Here is a 27,023-nt window from a genome sequence, read left to right on the forward strand (position 1 = left end):
GTCCAGAGGACAAATTTTTAATATCATGAAAATCAAACGGTCTTGACCACAAGCTTTTTTTCCTTCAGAAACTGTTTCATCACGATATTTCTGTGGAAAGAGACTATTATCATCATTTTATGATATACTTAAGTCAAAGAGACATTACGGCCAGAAGTATCCATTTTTTGGAGGACGGGAAAGACGAAGAGTAATGAGAGGCCTAGAACTTGATTCAGAGAGTGCCTGGTGTTTGCACACTCAAAGCCCCAGAGCTCTCACTGATTCCAAGTACAAGCAAGCAAGCTGTTCAGCAGAACACTCACGTTGATCACTGGGTTTTTCCAGTGCTCCTCTCTATAAAATGGGTGGTTTTGTAACACTCGGCTTGCTTAGTATCACATGAATGAAATCCCTAGAGGATAAAACTGAATTCAATTCCCAAAGTCAGTTTTCAGCTGCCTAAATTATACTACTTCCTGAAGTACATTCATTCTCCATCCATCATTTCAACAGTCAGGACAATCATTTTTCACTACACAGCTCTGACACCAAAACATGCCCAGCCTGTGCAGGAAGACAAAAGTGAAAACAAAGGGACATGAGAGGTGGAGAGTGATTATAAGCTGTATAATGAGCAGTGTGCATGTCATGGAAATTAAGATTGTACAAGCAGTCTACAACTCTGGTATCTCCTAAATTTTACGTATTCAACTTCAAATGGATACAACTACTTTAGAAGAAAAACATTTATGCATAGTTTCCCAGGTTTCCAAAAAATGCTTGCACATTAAATTCTCATATGTCCATAAAATGGATAGAATCACTCAGCTCTAAAATCTCCTCTGCATTTTGAACCGATGGAGCATCTATTGACAGAGAAAGCTTGTTAAACTCTCAGTGAACCAATATCAGAGAGAAAGAGTTGACTGAGTGGGTTTCATGGAGACTTCAGTAGCACAGACATGCTGAGGTTCTTTAGTCTCAGGAGTCTAGTCTACTTGCTGGAAAACGGCTAAGTATGTCCTCATTATGGCTAACATTTCTATAGGCAAAACTCACAAGTGGCACTATGCAGTCTGGTAAATAAGGTGGGTTTTTTTTTTTTTTTAATAGCTCAGAGCATGTATTAGAGCATGAACACTTAATATGGTGCACATTAGATTTGAATAGTGAATGAGATGAGTGGATTAAGCCAAGCAAGAGCACAATCAAAGTTCACTTACTGGCTACGTTGAATCATCAGTGAACAGTCATGAACTGAAGCAGTCAAGTCTAAATCAGTGCTGCCCTTCAGACCTCTTAACTGCACTGACCTTACCTGTGCATGTTCCTCAGCAGTAAGAATCACTGCTGTCACGGACATCCATCTTTTCAGGTCATTTTCCATAAGTTTGATCCCTTCTCCATAATTTTGTCCTAGTTCTCCTTCCGTCTGATCTATCTCCTAGGTCTTTTTTTCTTTCTGTGTTGCCATGCTTAATTTTCTACTTTGTATTCCTGTCTGGGGTGCAGTCTACTTGTACAGCAAACCCTGAACAAGTTTTCCCCCAGTCCCTTATCTGACTACCTCCAGCTTGACCTGACCACCTATCCACCTGCATCTTCTCACTTTGCCAGTGCAAACTGCCCTTCTTTTCAACTTCTGATTCAATTTGTTTCTCCAAATGGGTCTCCAGACCATCGGAATCACTTCATCAGCAGGACTTCCACTGCCATTCTTTCACAGATGCCTTACACAATCTCTGTGTATGATCCAGATGCAATATGCTGCTTTTTCTCTCTCATCCTTTTACCATCTCCTAACCCACTTACTCTGTCCAGGTGTTCACAGTTATTATGTCAGTTTTTGGCTGTCGCTCCAGTCTCTTTCATCCTGCCACATTGTTTATAGTTGCTCTCCCCATCACATTTAATGACTCCCAGATCTGTCATTTTCTTCCGAATTACTTGTTGAGTCAGTCTGCCTCCCCCTCCACTGGCTCTATGTACCAGTCTACCCCCATATCTCCTCAAGAGTTCATATTATTGTCTGCATTTAGCTCAGCTTTCATTCTGTTACCTACCAAAAGAGGAGAACACACTGAATATAAGAGCAACAATTGGACAATGCAACAATACAAAGCCACATTACAGGAGAAATTCTGCTGCATCCCAGATAGCTCATACCCATGAGAAGGATCAAATTTATTGAACTTTAAGTTTGCAAGTTGCTCAGTAGGATCTTAAATATAAGAACTAGGCCAAATTGAAGCAGATTTATACTGGAACAGACAAGTATATTCCAATATAAGGAAAAAAATAAAAATACGAGCAGTACATGAATTTTAAAATAACACTTTCAGAGATAATTCTTCATGAATGCCCAAGGACTCAATCTTATCCTCTCCAAATTTCAAATTTCTCCTCCTAAGTGTAAGGATAGTACCTATTTTCTTCCAAGTAACCACCATTTTTTGCCCCTATTGAGTAAACAGTTTAAGGGGTTTTTTTAGCCTTTAACAAAAATGAAGCAAGCAATTAGCATAGCACAATTCTATTCTGCTATTAAAGGTTGGCACATTTGTCAACATCTGAAAAGGACTGCTAATGGGAAGCATCATGTCATTGGTACACAGATAAAACTATATAACATTCACGCATTTAATAAAAGCAGTAACCAGCACATTCCCCATCTGCAGCTTTAGCAAATCCACATAAACAACATCATGCATTATATCTTGGAATAACTTTTGCACAAATGCTTTTTGAGTTTTTCATTTAATTTGTACTCGACTGCCTTCCAAGTCAAAATGCATCATCCTTCTTACTCTTTAAAATTCACTTTGTACCTTTTCAGTAGTGTCTGTAGGATCCTCACACTTAACTACTTAAAGATGGTTAAACTTGCTTGTGCTAACATTCAAGTATCTATTTGTATCTTACTTTATCTTTTGGACAGTTAGTTGAAAGCATTACTTAAAATTATGCTCTAAAATTTATAGTAGCTTTTGGAAAACAGATACATGGCTATCAACATTACATATTTTTCTTACCTTTTGTTATTTTTAGAAATGGTTTCCATGTGTTAACAAGTATTAAACAGGGGTAAAAAGAATACTTTGAGATTTCAGTCAATTTCTAAGATCACCACACTTAAAGAAATCCATGACAACTGTTTGATTTTGAATTACACAACTTCTGTGTACAACAACATCTTATAGATTTTTACACTGATTTCAAATTTAGTGCTTTACTGTCAAAAGGTGCTGATGCTACACTGGTGAATTCTGTGTCAAGATCTTCTCTAGAATATCAGACATTTCTCAAAACAAATTGTGATTTTTTGACTGAAAAAGTTACCCATATACTGTATGGGTATATGGGTATATATGCTGTACATATGCTGTACAGGTACTGTAAGAACCTGTACAGCAAGAACAAGATGAAAAACATTTCACACTAAATAATTTTGATCTTAATTTGCAGAGTTCATAACTTCTACATTATCCCACCTAAAAAGTATATCAGAGTTCCAGTAGTTTTAATCTTTGAAGCTAAAATAATATCCAGAAATGCTTATTTATCTTGAAAAGTGCTATTCCACAAATGCCATTGTATGAAATGATACAATGTTACATGAACTAATTGGTATCTTGTCACACAATACTACTTAGTACACATAAACTATTACGTACTTATAACAATCTCTTTCTTTTCTGGTACATTTTTCAAGGTTGAGCTTCAACAGGGGGAAAAAGTATTCTGAAAACATCTTCAATTTCTATCAATTTTGGAGTTTTATACATGAAAAGTTTATATAAAATTAAAGGTAACTTAAAATAAAACTTCTGTGGATGTTGCTTTAAGAATACTTTTTTAAAAATGCAGAAAATAACGTGAATGTTTTTATTAAGAACAACTTGATGGCAAAGGAGGACATGAATTTTAAAATAAAACTTCCAGAGATTAATCCTTCATGAATACCTCAGGACTCAATCTTTTCCTCTCCAAACACTGCAGGTGCTGTATAATGGGCACACTAAAGGGCCAGGAAGGAGTGAAATCTGAAACTCTGGTACTGAAACATAGTCCTACCTCCAAAATCCCCATATTAAAAAAAAAAAAACAAAGAAACAATACGTCAACAGAAAAAAAAAAATCTTATTGGACAAAAGTTATTTCTACAGTACCTTCAGGGACGATAGCACTAGGACACACATCTTTTAGCAGATCTTCCAAAGTATGCAACTGTCCTCCTGAAGCAATTGGTCGAAATAGCTTCTGTATAAAAGGTCTCTCTGTTGTTGCCTGTTTTAATAACAAAATTAGCAAAACCAACAATTTAAGGACCATGCAAATATTTGGTATTACTATTTGAGACAGGCAGAAGATAGCACAGAACAAGAGGTTTTAGCAGAAGTGTCTGGCATTTCCATTTGTGAGGTTTTTTTTCCCTCCTTGCATTCCATTCATATCATGAAATGCAAGGGCATTTTTGTTTATTAACAACTGAAAGCAAGTTGACACTCAAGAAAACCATGAACATAATTTATAAACAGTGTCATAGATACAAGAGTGTTAAATTCTTTTTTTTTTTTCATTTTAAATAAAAACCCTTCTGTTATGGGTCGCTTACATAATGTTGAGTTTTGTACAATGTTTGCTTAATCAATCACGCAAAACAGTACTATCTCTAATCTAGCCCAGAAAGACATCACTGCATAACTGTTAACTGACAATGATTTTAAATACTCTACATAGGCCTAAAGCATGTATTTGTACAGTACCCATTGTTTGTTCCTACTACGATTATCATAGCTCCAACAGAATATAATGCTTTTGAAATTATTTTATTTTACAGTCTAGCCCCAATGTAGCTGTGAGCTGTTCAAAAGATGCTAAATGCATGTGCAGGATACAACAGGTGAGAGTCAATCAGTAATTGCTGATGACAGATCTACAAAGGAAATGCCTTCAAGTATATACAAGCATACGAAGACAACCACCTGGCCCAAAATTTGCAGTGCATTTTACACTGATCATGTCCACAACTTAGTATCAAATAATCAAATTTTTATAAAAGTAAATATTCAACTCTAAGTTAACATACTTTCTAGGAAGTTGGACTTACTGCAATTGAAATTTCTCATTGTTCTATACTACTACATAGCACCACAAATCTTGTGCATTGCAGAACAAATGAAGACTTTACTCTTTTTAATAAAGTTTAAATAGTAACAGTGATAGGGAAGTGACAGTGAAAACAAAATTACAGTGAGAAAAAAAATAGATTAAAATTACCTATTCAGGTACACTGGCATTGAGAAGAGTTATAGGTGCGGGAAAATTTTGAGAGGCCCTTTAAGGCAGCATAAAGCCTCACAGGATCAGAGACAAGCTATATAGTTACGTACTGTGCTAGCAGTTATAACTTTTCTTCCCTATCATCCTGCCAAATAAAGAGTAGTCAGCTTGCCTGGACCTTTTCAGAATCAACAGAACATCAAACACTAAATGAAATCCACAATTTAATTAGTCAGATATTTTATACAGGATGCATCTTAAAATGAAAAACATAACTCAAGAATTGCTGGGTTTTAATCAGAGAGTTACCAGTATTTCCATCTAAAGGAAAGGATTTGAATTTTCTGCCTAAACACTCTGCTGCTACTCTAACAGTATTGAAACAACTAAAAGTTACTGCACATACTGAACTCACAAAGTAGAAAAAGAATTCCTACATGTGCATAAGCTGGCAGCCTAAAACCATAAAACCTGAGGCTTCCCTACATACTCCATCATATTTTCAGTAACTTGTCAAGTTCATAGTCTCTGCTGTTTTATAATGAACCACTTTACACTAAAAAACACCTCTCATCATTTAAACTTATCATTTTGTTTAAACTGATTTAAACTCAACCAAGAAGCTTTACAAGTAATACGAGTTTGCATAATGATTTATTTTATATAAAAAGCAAAGTACAAGAAAATTAACTACTCCCTGAAAATATCATATCAATTTTATTAAATATTTGCTCAAAAGTACATTTTCCATATATTTTCTAAGATGTCTTCTGCTTTGTAGAAATGTTTTAAATTAAAAAATCTCAATGCACAATTTAAAAGTGACTAATTGAAAAGATGACAAATTGCTGTAGTCACAGAACCATCACAATACCATGTCTGCCTGAAAGCAATATGCGGCAAAGCCCCATCTGAAATACTGCTCTTTCACTGGTGCTGAAACAATTTTTCTGCTGGTATTTGGGTGTGTATCTTTGGCTTCTTTTTGCTTAATATTAGACCTGAATCACCAAGTACTTTGTTGCAGAAAAGAAACAAGCAATGTTTCCAGTGTTTCTATTTTGTTGGGGAAAAAAGAAGAAAAAAAAAAAAAGACTCCACTCACAGGAAACTAGACAGGCAGGTTATCAGACTGAAAGATTAAATGGAAGTGGCAGCTAAGACTGAAAATCACCAGTAAACTCAGGTAAGAAAAAATTTGTGTCAGAAAGGGAAACAACTATTTCTGGGTGTGTAGCAAAAGCAAGTTCTGAAGACCTAGCCTAAGGTGGTCCTCCTTAACTTGCCCTACCTCTTGTTCCAAGTTTTACAGTTTTAATAATGTTATCTACAGTTGCTTCAACTGCTCCATATTTTGACTGTCATTCTGAAACTAGTCACATATTAAGAGGGATTACTTGGCTCTTAAACTCATTTCATATATCCTGATACCTGCAGAATAAGGCAAATAGAAACATTTGACTGGCTTCTGGAAAAAATCACCAATGAATAAAAAATACCACATCAGAGAGAGCTTTTACATATGTAAACAGCTAACATTAGATGGCCAAAACAAGCCAGCAAGGCAGCCTATGCAACAAATAGCATCAGAGATGTAGGAGGGAGAACATCTGAATAGCAGGCCAAAGATTTGAGTATCATCATCAAACAGATGACTATACAATAAAGAAAGATAAGCGCAGATTTATTCCAATTCACATTCATTATTCTGCAATATTGGCATGTCTGCAGGCTGCATAAACTGATGATCACAGCAGATAATAAAATGCTTTATAAGCAAAATTGTGTGTATGTAGACCTCTAACTCCACACCATTCAGTGCTGCTGTTCTGAGCTTCCTATCTCCAATCATGCTTTCTTAAACAAAAGCAAAACTAAAAATCAATCATTTGCTTTTGCAATTGGCAGTGTGACTCAAACAGATTAAAACAATTTTATAAGTTAAATTAATGCTGCAAAATATTTCTGTATAAATAACTGGCCAATATCTACAGTTCTTTTTTGCACTTCCCTGCACACTTCCTGTTTATACAACATATTTAACATTTTGAAGTATTAATTTATGTTCCACCTATCAAGACATCCTAAAATTATGCTAGGACGACAGAAGAATCTAGTGTGGTACTTGCATCCTAATCAACTCCACAACAGAGTAAAGGTGATCACATAGCTAAAAATATCAATACTGCTTAACTGATACTTGTGATTCCTATTTCATCATTCAATTAACAAAAGCTTACAAAAAGAGCTAGGCAAACACGTATTGAAGGAAATACTGTTCTAGGCCCAAACTTGTGATGTTAAACTTCAAATTCTCCTTTCACTTAATTTGTAATCTCAAATTAAAAACCACAGGAGACACTGAATTACTTACTAAATTGATTTGCTCTCCTATGGTCCAGTCTTACTTTTAACTTGTGTTTTCAATCTTAAAATATTTCCCTATTCACAATTGCTGCTACTTCCCAGCATACCTTCCAGTTTATGCTTCTAAATAAATAGATTCTGAAAGATTTGTGTCAGCTGGAGTCTCAGTATTTTACTTCAAAAAAAAATTTCAAAAAATTATTATACTCATTTCTTCATCGACTATTTTATAAGCAATCACTTCATGCTTCAGTCAGGAAAACCTTGAAACAGTTATTTTCAAAGTGCACTAGTAAATAATATACTTATACACCCTAAGGCTAGAGATTTGAGGTACAGCGTAACTTGAAATCCATTATTTAAATGCCAAATACACAACATCAAGGTAACTGCATTTTCACTACTGAACTGTAATACAGTATACCTATACACAAACACTATATTCCAGTAAATTAGCTGCAAACCTACAGATTTTTTTAAAAATTATGTAAAATAATCCATGTTTGTTACTTACAGACTTAAATTGTGTCCTCTTCCCAAAGAATTAAAAAGGTAATTTATTCATTTCAGTACAAATGAAGGAAGCCTTTTCTTAACAAGCTGCCATTACTCAAAGAGCAGTTTGAGAAGCAGAAGGAAAAAAACAGATTCCTCTCTGATACAAAACATATTTAAAGCAAAAAACTGTTTGATTCTTAATTCTTCATTAATGTTTGGGAAAAAAAAAAAAGGAAGTGATATGTTTCTTTCCACTTCACATCTTGTATGATAGCAAACAAGACTCAGAAATGGTTACTATGTCAGACAGAACTATAATAGTTATATTTATTATGATCCAAAACCAACACTTTCTGACTTTAGCTTTTAAAAATCTCAATATAAGATACAGAAATCTCACACCCCAAAATACATCTTATTAAAGCAACTCAAAGCAAGTTACTTGATAGAAGCAAAATGGAAGAATGTTTAAATGAAAATTCTGATACAAATGGATGACTAAAACAGAGGGAGACTTCCCATTCACTCTGAAATTATCATCACAAAGATTTCCAAAGGAGGAAAATCATTTTAGTCACCATGTACCTTTGTTAAATTTATACACAGTTTAACACTGTGTTTGACCAAGATGAATGTGATAAAGCCAAAGATTAAATAATTGCATCACATTCAGTGCCCTCAGACAATTGGAATTACAATGCAAGAGAGAAAATATAATGTTAATATATTGACCAACTAAAAAACCCAAACCAGCAAATATAACGTGAGAATGCTAGTTTAATAAATGCCTCTAAAATATCCCTGGATCACTTTTTCTTATTAGTCTGGTATTTTTTCTGTGCTGCAAGGAACTTTGATCACTGTCCTTAAAATCATGTATTATTCATCACAGATTTGCTCCAAGCTGTAGTTATAAAATTCAATTTATAGGTGTTGTGGTAACAGCAAAGCTGACTTCCAGAAAAATATAAAATTAAGTAAATAAGCTGCTCAGAATGTTCATATCGGTTTATTAAATCTTAAGAATTAACTGAATTTCTGCATTAAAAAGTATTAATTACCCACCTCTGTTTCCTTAAGTGATTATTTTACTTCAACATACCAAATTCAATGCTAACAGTCCACAGACCAGGAAGAGTGGATGGAATTTGCAACTCTGTTATTAAACCATTTAAAATTACTTTTATGTCTGTTCCCTCCAAAGATTCTGCAGGGGCTCTTAAGCTGCCAGAATGCAAGGAGTTTCAAGAAAAGTTGTTCTCTCACTTTTTATGCTCACAGGTTGACAGTGTGAAAACCAACAGAGACTTTCAGAGAAAGATGGGCTCAAGTTTGCACCTTTCTTTTTGCGAGAAGGACACAAGGTAACTATTTTGTAATTGCTCCATTGACCAAGACTCTGCAGCAACACTCTCAACTAATGCTTTAAGGGTCTGTTTGCAAATCACTGCTTTCTGATGACAACACAGAGGGGAGGAAATTCAAATGCTGATAATACTTATTCTAACTAGAATACTGAAACAAGGTATTTCTACAAGTTTGTCCCACTAAAAAAAAAAAAAAGGTAAAACCAGCTTATTCCTACACAAAGCCTAATTTACAGCTGCAGTGCAAGGTTGTCTCTGACACTTTAGAGCACAGCTTTCATGCTATGTAGAACTTTCCAATGACAAAATGAGAGGTTACCTTCAGGAAACCCAATGCTCAAAATGAAACACACTAAAATACCTCTTTTTATTTTTATCTATTTATTTCTTAAAAAGAACACGGTCCCCTTATTTTAAATAATTTTCTCAGAGGCATCGGTTACACTGTTGCCATCATATATAATTCATCCCAAACAATTTCTTTGCTAGAAGAACATACCATTTGCTTAGAAAGCATATTAGTGCAGTTTGGACTAAAGAAACTCCCTCAGCAGTAGACCTCACAAACTGATTACTCAGATTTAACATTTATACCTTTACAAAGACTCAGCTAAAAAGCAGGAACTGCTCTCCTCCATTTCCCTCTGCTAGCCTTCCCTTGAAATATTAAAGCAGTGGGTCATAAGAGAAATCCAGAGTCCCAGTGAAACAAACTAAAGTCACAGCTCTTCTTCTGCGTTTCAAGCAACATCCCCCTCCTCAAATCAAATCCACAAGCAGATTGACTATATGAAGGACAACCTAAAGTTAAACTCAATCAGAAATACATATACACACTGAAAGAAGCTTCAAAGAACTCACTCTTCCTCAATCACCTATTAAAAACCTACAAACTTCGTCTTTTGTAAGGCAGCAAGTTCACCCCTGATTTTCAGCTCAACAAGCTAAAGTACATAAACACACACACACAAAATGAAATGATCTAGTTTTATCCACTTGAAATCTGTCACCTTTTAAATTTCATCATTATTTTTTGAGCTTCTATTACAAGAGGCATGAAACATGACAACATTATTTGTCCTTCTCCTGTAACCATTCCTCCTCTCCTCTCCTTCAAATCTTCGAAGCTATAGAGGACTTCGTCCAGGCACCCCATTGCTTTATTGTATAACTTTGATGACTTCTATTTCACTTACTCTCTAAGTTGTTAGGACTGGAACAACGTTCCAAGAAAATTAAGACTATTTCTAGTATTTCTTTAATTAGTCTCTGCAAACTCCATCGAATAGATGCTCTAGTTATGATTTTGTATGCTTTGAATAAAGCTGGCCCTGCTTTTGTTAGCATTCAGAATTTTGAACTGCTTACCTACAACGTCACATCACTGTTCAGAGAATAAAGTACGTCACATTACAAAATGGAACTAATTAAAATGTTTTGAATAAAAGAACTAAGTAATGGTTTTATATGTCCAATATGTAACTAAAAACTGTAAGATGAAAAGAAGTATAAACATGCTCAACACACATCTAAAATTACCAGAAAAAAACTGACTCATTGACAGGATGGGATATCAACTGTAAAGCTGTAAAGTCAACATATAGAATAAATCAAATGACTTGTTTTTCCCATAATACATTTTAAATTGCTCTAATAAATTACATATTTTCAGTGGCTGTAAAAATGACAACATATACCCGATTACAACCTATAGAAAAAAAACGTATCCTTTCACTTTTTCTTGAGTTTGTACTAGGATTTCTGCAGTTGTGTGGTGTGAAGGAAATTTTGGGTTCCTCATGAAAAGTCTTTATGGTGATGAACAGGAACATTATACTCTAATATTTTTAAGAGACATGCAACAGCAACAAAAAAACCCAGATGAAACAAACAAGCTACACTTTATACATTTAATTCACACTAATAGCAGTCACACAAATTAGTAGTGCAGAAGTATACCACTGGATTGCAGCTTCACATAATTCCATGAATACCTGTACATACACTTTAATATGGACATAACAAATGTGTATTTGGATATATCTTTAAAACTTCTTACTCCTAAGATTTGAAGTAACATGAAAGGATAAGATATGAAAATAACATATACTGTTAAAAGAACACTGCGTAGCATGAAGGACATACAAACTGGCTCCATGGATCATTTTTCTCCTATAGAAGCATGTTACCTCAAACTGATTTTCTTACATTTGCATACTTTACATGGTCAAGAAAATATAAATTTGCAGTCAAAATTATAACCTGTACACATACCAAGTAAAGTGAAAATTTTGTTATTCTTGAAAGCACTCTTAACATTATTACACAAGCTGGAAATCCTTTAGTTTTTGAACATTAATGATCACTGTTTTAAAAGCAAGAACAACTATATGATGTGTTCCCTTGGTGGAAGCTTTAACTCATTATGGTCTGTTATGTGGCAAGGTTGTGTCAAGAACTGATGCAAGTAATACTTAGTGACATAATTAACTAGTGTCTTAGTTGAGACTGTAGTCAAATTAAAGCCACAACTAGAATTAAAAACCCATCTGGAATAAGGTTAAAATTATATGTAGTAGGGCTTACTACAGTTATGTCTAGATAGTAATATTGAACAACTTTTGGTCATGAATGGTTAAGGACTATTCTCCTAATCATGTGTGGGCAACAACTCATGTCTTCCTTGAAGCCTTTTGTTGAACAGACCACACTGTATGAAGCAACTGCTGTTCTATCCTAACTTCCTATACAATCAACAATAATTTATCATTATTACAAACCTACAGAGAAATATGGCAACTATTTCAATTAATTCTCCCACACATGTAGAGGCCATTACTTGCTCATCTTTAAAAAGATTAAGAATCATTTAAAATACCACCCTTTTCCATATTATTTAATTTGGCAACGTGCTTCCTTGCAACCTTTTAGAAAAAGCTTTATGTAATAGCAACAAAACGAGTTATTATAACCACATAAAACATTTGAAAGTTAAAGTCCTAGCACATGTTCTTCTAATCTAGAAGAGATATGCCTAGTTAGAACATATCCTTTACCTAATTCAAGTGATTAAAAATTTAATGGGTTGGCTTAATTGTAACACTTCAGAATAGAAGACATTGCTTCAGTTTCTATAACAGTTTCTAAAGATGCATCATGCTGTCCACATTGATTTTGTGTCCATGTCAAACATATTCACATCACACTGCATAACGGCATAAAGGAGAAAAAAAGGCACAAACTTCTCTCAGATCCTTCTAGCAATCCTAGATTTCAGCTTTGTAGCATCAAGTAGAAGCCTGTCACAGAATTCATAAGATCAATGGTTCCTAAGGAACAGTCTAAGCTTCTGTGGCTTGATAGAACATCTTTTGGGTTTTCCAAATGGCCTTTCAGCATGGTAGTATGTTGATTCTGAATCACCGAATCCCAGAATGGCTGAAGCTGGAAGGGACCTCTGGAGTTCATCTGGTCCAAATCCTATGCTCAAGCAGGGCCACCTATAGACAGATACCCATATCCAAGTGGCTTTTAACTACCCCAAGGATGGGGACTTGGGATAGCGTTAATTTTTCTTCTTAGAAGCTCAAATAGTGCTGTGTTTTGGATTCAGTAGGGGATTTTGTACAAGAAGAATGTTGATAATACACTGATGTTTTCAGTTGCTAAGACATCAAGGACTCTCCAACTCCCCATGTCCTGTCCATGAGCAGGTGTACAAGAAGCTGGGAGGAGGCACAGCCAGAGCACCAGACCCAAATTAGCCAATGGAATATTCCATATCATGTAATGTCATACCCAGTATATAAATGAGGGGCAGCCGGGAAGGAAGAGGGTTCTCTTTCGCTTCCAGGATTGCGATTGTGGGATCTTGGTTTTTCAGAATCGCTAGCCGGGAAGGGGCTGGGTGTCAGTCGTCAGGTGGTGAGAAATCGCATTGTGTATTACCTGTTTGTACTTTCTGTTATTGTTATTGGTTTATTTTATTACAATTATTAAACTGTTTTTATCTCAACCTATGAGTCTCCCTTCACCCTTCCAATTCTATTCCCTATCCCCCAGGCAGAGGGAGGGTGAGGGAGCAGCTGCATGGTGTTTGGCTGCCAGCCAGGTTCAAACCACAACATGACTCCACAATCTCTCTGGGCAACCTGTGTCAACGCTCAGTGACTCTCACAGGGAGAAAGTGTTTCCTGATGTTAAGATGGAGCCTCCTGCATTTCAGTTTGTGCCCATTGCTTCTGGTCCTGTCACTGGGCACCACTGGAAAGTGCCTGGCTCCTTCTTCAATGCACTCTCCCTTCAGATATTTATACACATTGATGAAATCTCTCCGAGCCTTTTCTTCTCTAGGCTGAACAGTCCCAACTCTCTCAGACTTTTCTTCCCCTCATATTAGATACACCAGTCCCTTAATCATCCTAGTGGCCCTTTGCTGGACTCTCTCCTGTAGCTCAATGTCTCTTCCGTACTGGGGAGCCCAGAACTGGACGCAGTACTCCAGGTGTGGCCTTACCAGTGCTGAGTAGAGGGGAAGGATCACCTTTCTCGACCTGCTGGCAACACTCCTCCTAAACCAGCCTAGGACACCATTTAACATTCCTTGCCGTAGGTCCCATGGCTGAACTTCCTGTATTCTCTGAATTCAAAGTTTATCTAGAAGAACCCTCACATTTATGAGTGTAGACACTGAAACCATTATGAGATCTTCAGAGATTGTACTCTCTTCCATCTGAAGTGAATCTGTCTGTTTTATAAAAAGTTCTTACTGTAGAACTTCAGTCCCACTGGGTACACTTGAGTCTACTGTAAGAGTGGTTGCAGACCTGTTAGATTAAGGAAGGACACAATGTAACCACATCCCTTTAAGAGTAAGGTATTTTCATATTGTTTCTGAGCAAGTCTGCAAATGGTTGATAAATTCCATTGCTGTTGGGAAATATGGATTATTTAATAGCAATTCTTCTTCTTTGAAGTGTGTTTTATGTCCACAGATCTTTCTTCTGCAAGCTGCCAAATCATCTATGGAAGGACTGAGTTTACTCTTTCTTCAGTTCTCAACAAAGATTTTCATATTTCTTCAACGTTTCTGTGAGAAAACAGTTGGACAGACGAAGGGTTGAGAATGTATGTACATCTGTTCTTCAAGGTGTGTTAAAGAACACCCTTAAAATGCTCATTATGCTGTGATAATACTCCAAGCAGTATTCATTACAAAGCATGATCACTTGGATAATGGTCCTAAAGTCCCTTATTAAACGAAGGCTGAAGCACCACAAAAGTCATGTTATTTTGGTTTCCTTAACGTGACAAAAATTAACAAATGTGTGAAGAATCTCCCTAAGTCTGCAAGATGGCCACTAATATTGCTAGAGCAGAAAGAGATTGAGCCCTAATCAATACTTGCTTGTATCCTAACCAACTTGGACAAGATTCTTAACTGAATATGGGGTTTAAAAAAAGCTGTGTTGAAGTGGACAGTGCTTTGGGGTTTTTGCTGAACAGATGAAGAACTCTCCTAAAGGACTCTTCCCAGTCCAAGTCAAAAGACAAAGTCCACAACACAAAAAAAATATGCAGCAAAACTTCAGTCTGGGATGCATGCAGTATTGGCAAGACTCTGGCAACACAGCATCTTGAATATTGACCTGGGAAAACGCTAAGTATTTGGGATTGATCAAAACATGGTATTGTTCTTATATGTAGCGATAGAAAAAGGACCATCTATAAGAGCTTGTATAGTCCGGCCATTTTGGTTTAAAGAATTGCTTGGAGTTTTAATAATAGGTAATAGTAACATAAAGACACTAAGAACAGATTCATTCATTCAACAGACTCCCACAGAGGAAAAAGATCTCTCACAAGAGAGGAAGGAGAGAGAAATCAAGATCTCTAAGAAGCCTATCAGTAACTAAGTAAATGAAAAACCCTGAAAAACTCTTAATCTGCAGATATATAGCTGATACATCCAACTAAGAAAGATAGCAACTTTGCCAGAAAGGGATAAATCCCTCTAGAACTAAAGGGGTACATGCTGTAATCCAAAATACAGTGCAGATACCTTGCCTAGAGGCAGCAATTTTGCTTCACAACAATCTAAAACTCTAACTGCTTCTCTAAATAAGCATTTTATTCGGTGCCTTCTGCACTACATTTGTGACAGGGATAGAGTACATCTGTAATACTATGAAAGCAACCCAGTGTCTGTGTTGCAAGAAAAAGGGAACAAAGGCTTGAAAGGTGGTGATGATCCAGCTGCTTTACAAGGGTCTAAGAAAAACTGATAGAGTTCTGGGCACTGAAATCAAGCAGCAGAATGTACCAAAAATCAAAGGGTTTTAGGACAACCTGGAACAAACATTATCCAAAGCAAATGTCCTGTTATACCTTGTGGGTCATTTTTAGCAAGAATATATATTGCCAGAAGTTCCATTACCAGTTCCATACCAAAAGTGCAGAAGTACCACTCACAATCACTTTCATGTCAAAATACCTAAACCAGCATGGCTGAGCCACATTCTGGTCAGTCTTTCAAATGATCCGTTAAACTTGCTTGTACAGGGAAAGTAGCCCCGTATTCTCTGCACAACTGATTTTGCATTATTTAACCTCAGGTGAATTGTATAGACCCTAGAAGCAGAAGAAAGTCAACATCTAAGAGAGTGGTAACACACAGGACAGCAGGCAACAGTCATAAGGCCAGAAATAACAGAGACTAAATAGAAGAAACAGTTCCAAGAGACAGTTTTGTGGAACACAGAGAAGAAAGAGACATCTACAATATAAACATGGCCTTGAAGTATTAATCCTTCCCAGAAAAGGTATTTGCAACTGGTAAAATATCAAGGTATCTGAAGAGTCAGTGACAACAAATCAATACTGCTTTTCACAGCTGCAGTGTCTTATGCACATATGCAGACCTAATCCTCACATAAAATTGAGTACTGACTACCTATGAAGCAAACAACTTTAGAAAGGGATTTACATCCATTTAAGAACAATGAATAGTACAATACTTCATACAACACTTTCAATATACTTAAAAGCACTAAAAACAGTAATACTCCTTAATATTCTACAATAATGATTAACTAGAAGAAACTCCTATAGTCAAGGGTAGGAAAATTTCAGAAATTTATGTTTGTTAATTCATAATGTATTCCTAGAGTATTATGGTATATCCCACTTCCTCATAGGTTGGTTCCATTCCACACTTACCTGTATACAATTTGCTTTCAGTCTTCTGGAAAGTGCAAATAAAAGTCTTAGTACTTTCCAAAAAAACCCTGAACACTTTCTGTATTTTCTAATCCTCAATTTTGTGCAAAAGTTAACCTTCTTTATTTACCTATTTTACTTAAAAATAAGATGGCATACTGATATTGACAAATCAAAACAGGTACTGCTGTGACTGTCATCTATGTAGAGTTAATTTTTTGCAGCACCATCATCATAGACTAGACTTTGTTCTAGTTTAATTCCTAAGCAATAGGCACTGCATATGCTGCATAGCCAGAGAAATAACCCTCAAAGATGAAATTCTTCATCCCTTTGAAGAAAAAATTCCATACCTGCTCTTCCCCCTTTGCTGAATGCAAAGCAGTTCACTGACTGGGTTTGGGGTTTTTCTTGCTATTATGACAGAATATAAGAGCCTATCTCAGAGGAATACAGCTCTGGATTGCAAGTTTCAGGTAGCAAAAATCCCTCTTACTACAAAATAAGAACCTGACCACACAATGATATATGTGGTGAAAGTGGCAAATCAGTTTGTGTTGACTAAACCAAGTGAAACAGAGAAGTAAAATGATCAGCTTTAATGATCAAAAGAAAGGCAGCAATATACTAAAGAGCACTGCATTTAAATTACAAGATCTAACAGTAACTTTACACAGACCTAATGCGACTGAATTACTGCTTCATACATTGTCTTCAACTCAACCTCTCAACATACTCATATTCTTAAGAATTAACACTCAAGGATGAGGTGAAAAGTGCAATTATTTTTTTTTAATTGTATGCATACATTAACTTTCCTAACAAATTTAGGATGATATATAAATATACAAGAGTACTACTTTAATAAAACAGTTGAGGGAAATAGAGCCACAAGAATTCAAACCACATGGTTTAAATTCAAATTTTTACATTAAAAACTTACTTATATCCAAGTTCATTATCATAAGATGATTCAAAGAAAAGGTAACAAATTACTTTTGTACAAAAATAACTTGCTAAAAAAGTAACCACCAGTTTGTGATTAGGGAGTACATAAGACATTTGGTAAAATCAAAGCATTTTCAAAGTAGGAATAGACAATTTTTTTTCACCAAAAGTATTCACTATTTCATCATAACTCAAAATGTATTTTGACTTATCTTTTGCTAACAAAAAAAAGCTATATAACTGTTTACACAAAGTTAATTTATTAACTACTAAGATGCTACTGGTTTTTGATACATTTAGATTCTTCCGAGAGCTAAGAGTTTCTGATAAGATAAAAAAAGGATTTAAAACAAACTACCCAGTTTTCCCCAATATGCAGAATCCACTATATCCCTAAATTATTTTAAACTAGTTATAATGTAATTCAGAACCTCAACAAACTATTTTTCATACAAGCAAAACTACTTTATAGTAGTAGAAGGATTCCTGTAGCTCCTACTGACAAGTCTGAGCTAGCTTAAAACTATCCAGCTTGGTAACAGTTCAACCATGGCTCAGAGAAGCTACCCAAATCGAGGTTTTATAGCTCCATCTCTTCTGTGCCTCCTTCCCTGAGCACTATGCAACTTTTACAAGTGCTTTGAACTAGGCAAACCAAGAGCTTTACAGATAACTGGGGCATATTTATGTAAACTTTAGTCACATCTCTGACAACAAATACAGTTTATAATCTTAGAATTTTTCTTTTAAACACTGATTGATAGCCCCCATTCTGTACTGAGATTCTTAAAGGCCCAAGGCTAATCTTGCACATGGGTGCAAATCTTAAAAGACATTAAGTCTTTTAAAAGAACTGCATGGACATTCCTTAATACAAAACATGTATAAAAGTAATCTTTAACAGCGTTGGTTTGAGCTAGCCCATTTCACTTTGCACCTAGATAGACTAGAAAAGCTTATGCAATTATGGAACCTCAACTGTGGTAACAGTGACCTTCAACTCAAGGTGACAACTTGTCAAATTGCTATTACTTTCAGCACAGACCTAAGCAATCAAGTTCAGAAAACAAGAATTCATAGCAACTTATGGATCATGCTGCCCATATGCAATACTTGACAGAAGGGTGTTGTATTTTTTCTATAATGAGGCACTAGGAAAATTTTTACCTACCACACCTTTTACACTTTCTCATTCATAAGAGCTTTGATTTTCAAGTAATTTAAAACTGGTGAAAGTGTGCTAGTGTTTCTTCAGTGCTGAACCATCAGTTATTAGAATAAGTCATTCTGTGTACTCAAATGATGAGAATCACAGTCTGTTTTTTTCTTCACAGCGCAGATATTCAGCTGAGCACAGCTGTTACACAAATCCACCATCATTTCACATTTTCCTAGTCACTTAAACTTCCTCTTTGTAAAAGGAAGGTTTTAAGAAAGAAATTAGTCTATTTTCAGCAGGTCTTTTATGAAAATGACATTTTTAATAAAAAAGGAAAAAGTTAAATAAGGTATTACGCTCATGTCTATTCAAGATCATTTTGCACTAGCCAACAAGACACAAATTTGCTGTGTTGTGTTGCCCTCTTCAGGTCGACAGCACTTACATTTTCTAGTTCTTTTGCTTGATGAGTCATCGCATTTCAATTTCTTTCACAAAAATTTTCAGATTTGCAGTTTCAAGTAGCAGCTAACTTCACCTCTATCCCACCAGTGCTTGAAGTATTTTTGATCTAAAATTCTACAGAAATAAACTTTACTTTTGACCTCTACATGTCCCTAACTTTAATACTAATCTTGAGGATTATCAAAATATCAGCTAGTGTTCAAAAAGATGACTAAAAAAAAAAAATGTCAGCACTGGTAAGCAAGCCTCAAGACAACAGGCTTAAAGAGCTCAATTGATTCAGCTTACCAAAGAAAATGGAAGCTGCTGAAACCACTCCGTAAGTAAATTTGGAGGTTTAAAAGCCAGATGACTTTAAACTGGTGCAAGGCAAAACAAAATCTAGGAATTGGAGTTGAAGTCAAACAAATTCAGCCTTGAAATGCAATGGAGGCTTTTCACCCCAAAACAAAGAAAGACTTTAATAATCTACTAGCAAAAAAAGATGGATTCATTATTACTTGAAAACTTTACAGGCGGACACAGTATCTTCCCAAATAATCTGTTTTGAACAGTTTTTGAGTAGTTGTCATAACATGGCCCAAATTGTGTTGCTGATTTGCATACTTGTAATGGGTTTTGCGATTGACTATCTGAGCTCTGCCGATCAATGTGGAAATAGAAATAAAATAGTCTTCCATTGCTTGGGAAAGGGCCATGCTTGGGCTTCTGATTCATTTATTAAGCCAGATATTAATAATGTCCTCAAATATTTCATTTCCCCCTCCCACCTTGCTATTTTTCAGAGCACAGGTAGACATTTAAAACTGACATCTCAGTACTGCAACTTTGACAGAAAGAGCAAAATGTTGGATTTAACAGATATATTATCAAGTATGGAAAATTTCACTCATATTACTAAAGCAGATAAACAACATAACAATTTGTGATCATACAATTTAATCACAACATCTTAAGGGACTTATGATATGAAAAACCTGTTCAAAGCTAAAGCCTACTATGTAATTAGGCTATAAATTTAACCTAATCAAAACCCTTAGAAAACAGAAGCAAAGGAAATGCTCGTTCCAGTACCATGGCACATCCCAGTACCCACATAAGGGAACAAGCAAACAGACAATCCCAGATCATCCCCTTTTGTGCTGGCAAACACACAACAGCCAGCCTGCCTTAAGCCAAGTGCAACTCTGGAAAAGCTCAGAAGAACTTGTCATGAATAATTTTAATGCATGTTCTTTCACACACTTTTGTAATTTTATTCTCAAGAATTAAATGCTATTTACAACTTTAAATCCTATATACTCATAGGGCAGACTCCAGAGGAAAGCAGGAAGATTGACAGAGAGAGAGCAGGCAAGAACAAGTGGGTGAGCATGACACAGGGAGAGAGCAAGATACCAAATGAATGCAAACTAAGTGCACAACTACTGAGACTCAGAGTGCTCCCCTCTACAGTATAAGACAGCAAACAGTAGTTCACCAGGGTAGTCTCTATCTAGTGATAAAGATTACACCGGAGTCGTCTCCGGTGCCTGACTAATATGCCCCATCACAGGGCCTGGAGCCAAAGACTGATGAAAACTTCCTGCCATCTATCAGTCATACAGTTTGTTCAATTAGAAAGTGCAAAACCAGCCGGTCTTATAAACCTGGGGAAAAAGTCCTCAAACCAAACTAGCTCTAATATTGTATAAGAAAAGCAACACTCTTAAATGCATAATATACTCAAAACATTACTATTATCTCCTGCTATTAAAGAACAAGTGAAAAAAAAGCACTGTAATCAACACTACTATCAGGAAAAAAGGCAAAAACATTTTCGAGCAACTGTCAACTGAAGACACAGCAGCTTATACCTCTGAACTGATGAAGTGGGGCACTTTTTTTTGTTTTGGACGCATGTTAAGTAAAGGTGTCACAAAAATATAATCACTATTTTTAAACTGTCTCTGGTAGAAAAAGTTTCCACCTATGTCAAAGGTTCATCTGGTGCAAGTTCCATACGACACAGTTTAGAATATGACAGCTGTTAATACAATCTCCAAGATCTCTTAGCTAACTTTTAAAATTGAAAATGAGTTGATCCTTAGCGATACTCGGGCTTTTTCTTCATACTGTACAGTAGATGCCAGGATTCTGGTCCAATCTGAGTCGCTACACTTAAAAGAGGCGGCACTGGACAAGGGCTTTTAAAATTACCTGTGGTTAGTTTAGTTCTGACTTACTCAAGTACGATGTTCATATTTTTGCCATCTCTTTCTCCCCCACACACTATCAGATTTGGATACCGCATGAGGCATGATTCATATTATTCTTTAGAAATGTATTTTAATAGACAAGCTTTACAATTGAAAGAGCCTTTGAGTTTTGAAGATGTCAGGCCTTCGGCGAAAAGCATGTCAGATCACTTTATCGCATGCATTTTTTCTGCAGCAACTTTTCCCAGTCACATTTAATCATTGCTAAGACTGATTTTTAATTAGTTGATATCATAATCTAGTACATTTCTTTGAAGGAAAAGAAATTAATCCACCTCATATTGCCAAAACTCAATCTAGGCAGTTCCCTTCACAGAATTTCCTTCTAATAATTTTGGGGTAATGGAAGGAATGAAGAGTAAGAGTAAGAACTCTCCCCACTGAAGGCAATGCCTAGTGATTTCCTGCAATCCACCTGTATATCCTTAAGTATTCACAAAAACCCTATGTGAAAACACATAGGGAATAAATATCCACTGTAATACAAACCCAGGCTAAATTGGCTTGCAGGTATTTATGTAGGGATATGCAAGCAACTAATTAGAATGCAAACCTGATTTCTACCAGCACTAATGGAAATTAAATGCCATAGGGGTGGGGGTTAAACACACCTTCAGAATACTTTTGAATCAGTTACTTCAGTATATGTAAGTCTGTCACTAAGTACTGTAAAACTGTCTAAAACTACAGGAATTAACTTCTTGCTTGGAATCAAATTATAATCTCACCCTTCCTAACACTTTCTGAAGATTCCTTTAAATATACAGACTTTTCTGATGAGCAGTAATCAGTACACAACCCAAGAAATCAAACAAAAAAGCTAGAAACACCTGCATCTACTTTTTGAAAAAGAGGAACATTACTGAAAATATTTAGAAATATTAAGACCAGCATTACTGAAAATAATATACACCAACCTTCTCAAAGGCTGTCTCAGCATCATCTTTATTTGTGTTTGGTCTTCTTAGTTAGATATTTTGGGTTTAAACTACAGCAAGTAAGGGTTTCCAATTGAAAAGATAATGATAATCAAGACAAGTACTACTGGCTAAAGCAATAGATATTACTGGATTAGATTTTTTTTTCTTTTTTTAAAAAGCTTTATTAGCATGAAATCATGTGATATCACAGAAAGTTTCCCTCATGGTGTAAATGTCTGCACCTTATTCAAACAGCAAAACCTCCATTTCACATTTATGTGATTTCTATGAAAAGACTTAAAACCCCCCCCACCTATCATAGAACAAACAAACAACTTAATAACCAAACAAAATGCTGTGAGTGAACTACTTTTCCTGATACATACCTTTTGATACTTACACAAACCTTGCCATCTGCTATGATCTCTGACAAAATAACTGACTTCCGTTCTCAATCTAAGGTTTCACTATGATGGTAAATGTCTTATATCTAACATTAAAAGTTACTTCAGTCTCATTGCAAGATTGTATAGGTTTTTATGGTCTTTAAAACCTGTTATAAAGTAGTATCAGACTATTCAGTACTATGAATAAAGGACTTTTATTTGATAGTCACAGGTGCAAAACTTAGATGAAAATGTTTCAAAGACAAAACAGAGAAGAATTGTTTAACTTATGGAGAGGCTATGTGAATTCTGTACGAGCTTTTAACCATACTTAATTCCAAACTTCATCATGACCTTAATGCTACAAAAACTAAGGAGACAAGAAAAAATTGTAAGGATTCCAAGGAATATGTCTCCAAATAAACTGCTGAGAAAAACAGAGCACTGGTATATTAAACCAGAAAAATTTTCAAAGCTAGTTTTGGATTGTAAAGTATACAATTAGAAGACAAAGGTAAGAACTAGATCCAAGACCTAGGCCGCTACTTTCACCTTATAATGCCAACAAGAAAAGAAGTCTACACAGTGGTTGAGGGAAAAGTGTTGTTCCAGAAATGTTTGACTCAGACCTTTCAGAGGGCATTTTGCATCCAAAGCAGTCTTCATAGTCAGAAGTTACTTTTAATGACAGAATTAGCTTTTTTTTAAAAAAAAACCCAAACAAACATAACCTATACCAGCCGTAGCACATTCTCAAGTATTACACACTTACATCATAATGAATAGTAATTACTTATTAGAATAAAGACAATCTATTCTGTCTTTGTTAATTCATACAATTCAAGGGTCCAGCAAAGATAAGCATACAAAGTTTTACCATAATGTTAGAAAAGGGAAAGTATAATTCTGAAAACAGATTATGATATATGACACCTCAGTGGCACAGTTTGATAAAAGTGGTTTTATTTCATTGTCTCCTACCTGATAAATTCTAAATGGGATGTATCGAAATCCATTATCTTCTGGGGGATACTCCATGAGTTTTCGATTTATTGCCCAAAACTGCTCAAACTTATCTGTGAAGGTAAAATTAGATTTTGTTAATATTAATAACATATACTCTTTTTCAGCTAAAAGAGGTAAATGAGACGATTGGAACAACATGCAAACTTTTCTTACAGAAGTTTGACCTGTATGAATTTATTTTTCCTACATTTCTCTTCCCTATTTAGCCTGAAGCCAAAGGTAAGTCATCTGCACTCTCCAATGAAAACAGTGATGTGGCAACTTACCAAACTGAAAGAGAAAGCAACTTGAATTCATATTGTGTTTCCCACTGTTAAGGAAATATTGGGCCACAAGTTATGGATTTCATTACCTCAATTAACAGTGCCTGTTTCTCCACTCCCTGCTGCTACTGGTCCACAGTGTCTCACAGTTTGTTTTAAAAACATTTAATTGTTCTTAACTATAGATGAACAATAGGTGTAAAGTGTAGAGAAACTAAAGCAGTAGAAAAACTTGAGGGGTGTACATTCGGATATGTAAATCTTAAAATAATCTGCAACAATGTATGGTATAATCAGAAAACATACTGCCAGTTTCATCACACAACCTGAAAATAAAAGTTTATCTTTGAAACACATTTTTGTTAATATTACCCAAGTAACTAGGTTTAGTAAAAGTAGCCTGAGACAGCACACCATTTCATCCTGTTCAGACATTACAAGGACTGAATATTTTATTGCACTTAAAATGTATTAAGGACAGCATAGGTCTAGAGTAGTAAAGGCTTTTATACATGCATATCAATTATTCAAACCAAGCAACCAACCAATACCAAAAGTGTCAGAAAGGAACCTGAAGAGCTAAGATGAATAAAGCTGCTGCTAGCCTTACTGGAGAAGGCAGCTTTAGAAGAGCAAGGGATAAATCTCCTTACAGACCCTAACTGTCAAAGACACCAAACACAGTGTTAAGTTTCTTCAGATGGAACACACAGTCTCCAATTTTTCCCTCCTTGGCACAATGTTCAGCCAAGTCTCAAAAAACCCGCAGTATATCCATTACAGAATTCAGCCCCCCTGAAGCAAGGTAAAATTCAGAAATTTACTAGTGGAACACAGGTTCTTCTTGCTTTCAAAACTGCTGATAACAATTAAAGCAATTGCAGAAAATTAAGAGTTTGAGATTTGCTTCACTCCATGCCTGTCAGCGCTCTAAAAGACACAGTTAATACATATTGCAGGGTTTGTAAAACCTTGCTTTTCCTGACTGAATATGACACAAGGCAGGAATTTCCAAGAAACCATAAATAAACTCCTGCCAGATATTCTGTAGTAGCTACCCCACAGCTCACTGCTGGGAAGCTCAGCAGGCAGCAGTGACAGTGACCACCCTGTAGCTGACTGTACCCAAGCAAGCCTGCGTTTGGGAACCCCAGCCTACAGAGTCAGAGCTTTACTCTTACGGTATCTGGCACAAAGAACGACTGCATCCTCCTCATGAACCCTTGACAGTGGGAAGGTGAAGATTTAGTGTACTTTCCTCATCCTTGGAGACAGCATTGAGAACAGCTTACAGCTTTCACTACAGATCGTGTGGACAGGAATTGTACAGTAGGCATTGATCAATTTATACTTTAATTACCACTTCTGACTATAAACTCAGTTGATAAAACTATTAACTATGGTGATACACAAAACAAAATAATCAAGACCTACTTAAACTAGTGAGCTTCAGCAAACTCTTAAATAAGGAATCTACATACTTGGAGACATCCCACCTGAACAAAACTAAAACAAATATTAACTTCATTTACTTGTTTAACACTCATATTGCAGTAACTAGGAAAGTTGGGTGAACAGCTTACTGTTCTCAAAATGCAGTAGAGATGAGCAACACAACTTATGGGTCAGAAGAACAAGAAATTCTGAACAAATAACAGACTTATGGTAGGAGCTTAAGTATATTGTCCCTTGTGGCATATATGGCAAACAAGTGAATCTTTCAAGGACAAAAAAAGTTAAACAGTGGTAATGTACAGCTAACTCACCTCTGTTTTTCATTCCAGCTTCCTCAAGTTCCAGAAATCATGCAGGTAATCTTATTTAAAGGCATGTAAATTTACAAACTTATACTTCTCAGATTATTCTCTGAACACTCAGACAATGCTCAAGACATTCTACTGTTTTATCAATATGTTTACATTTCTAATAGTTTCTGTAGTTTCTAAATATAACAGCAATAAATCTGCAACAGCTGAATGATGAACTTGTTGCATTTTGTAATCAAGTATGTTGTCAATCCACCTGATACCTTGAGGAATGAAAATCTTTCTAGTAAATTGGCCAGACATAACAGAGTCAGACATCTTAGACACATCTCCACTGTGTGTACAGCACTGTCTGAATACATCTAAGCTAATTCATCCTCGTAACTTTATACTGCTGATCTCCAAACACCTTTCCATGGATACAATATTTGTACTACAGGAAACTGAGCTGGGTGTAAGAGAATTAACACAATTTTTTTAAAGCAAGCAGCACAAAAGGCTATCCAGTTTGCATACTGATATAACCTGGCAAGAGCTTTTATTAGCATTAGGTGCATTGGCTGAACGCCAGAATCCTAAAGCTCCAAAATACAAAATCCGAAAATAACTGCTTTCGCAGAACCCTTAACCCTCAAAGCTCAAAACAAACACAAAGACCCAACACTACCCAACACCTCCCCTCCCCCAATCTCCTTGAAAATATAAGTGAAAGGATTCATCATTCTCCCATTTTTGTGTGTCAGTACCTCCTATTTATGCAAAACAGACTTAAGAAAGCTATTAATGCTATGATGAGCTATAAGAACTAATTAGTGCTTTGGCTAGACAGGACTTAAAGACAGAAGGTGCTGGCCGGAAGTTTGACAATCAAAACAAAACTGAGTTTTCATCAAGCCAGTAAACAAGAAAGAGTTCTTTACCTATCAGCAAAAGCACTTTACACACTCATCTCCCTCCCTTGTGAAAAGCTGATGCAGTCTACATGATATCTAAACTCCCATAACAGTCAAATCTGATTACTTTTGTTTTCCACAATCCGTTTTTAAGAAAGTGCTTGACCGATGCGTTAAAGAGTTTCTGTATTAGCAAAAAACAGTACTTGCAAAAGGCAGATGTT

The 27,023-nt window shown here is 35.7% G+C and overlaps 1 protein-coding gene across 4 annotated transcripts in view; it reads right to left on the reverse strand.

Moving 5' to 3' along the window:
• The window catches only part of ATG5 (autophagy related 5), an 85,154-nt gene that overhangs the window by 23,204 nt on the left and 34,927 nt on the right, over positions 1 to 27,023 (reverse strand). For all 4 annotated transcript variants that reach the window (XR_012628102.1, XM_074862207.1, XM_074862209.1 and 1 more), the window contains exons 6-7: positions 23,833 to 23,927; positions 4,152 to 4,269 (exon numbers count right to left, since the gene is read on the reverse strand). Coding sequence is in view for 3 of the 4 variants with exons in the window: in XM_074862207.1 (XP_074718308.1) it covers positions 4,152 to 4,269; positions 23,833 to 23,927 (213 nt within the window). In the remaining variant the exon portion in view is untranslated. The remainder of the gene's footprint in view (positions 1 to 4,151; positions 4,270 to 23,832; positions 23,928 to 27,023) is intronic.

This window comes from Strix uralensis, chromosome 3 (genome assembly GCF_047716275.1).
Source record: "Strix uralensis isolate ZFMK-TIS-50842 chromosome 3, bStrUra1, whole genome shotgun sequence".
Taxonomy (NCBI): domain Eukaryota; kingdom Metazoa; phylum Chordata; class Aves; order Strigiformes; family Strigidae; genus Strix; species Strix uralensis.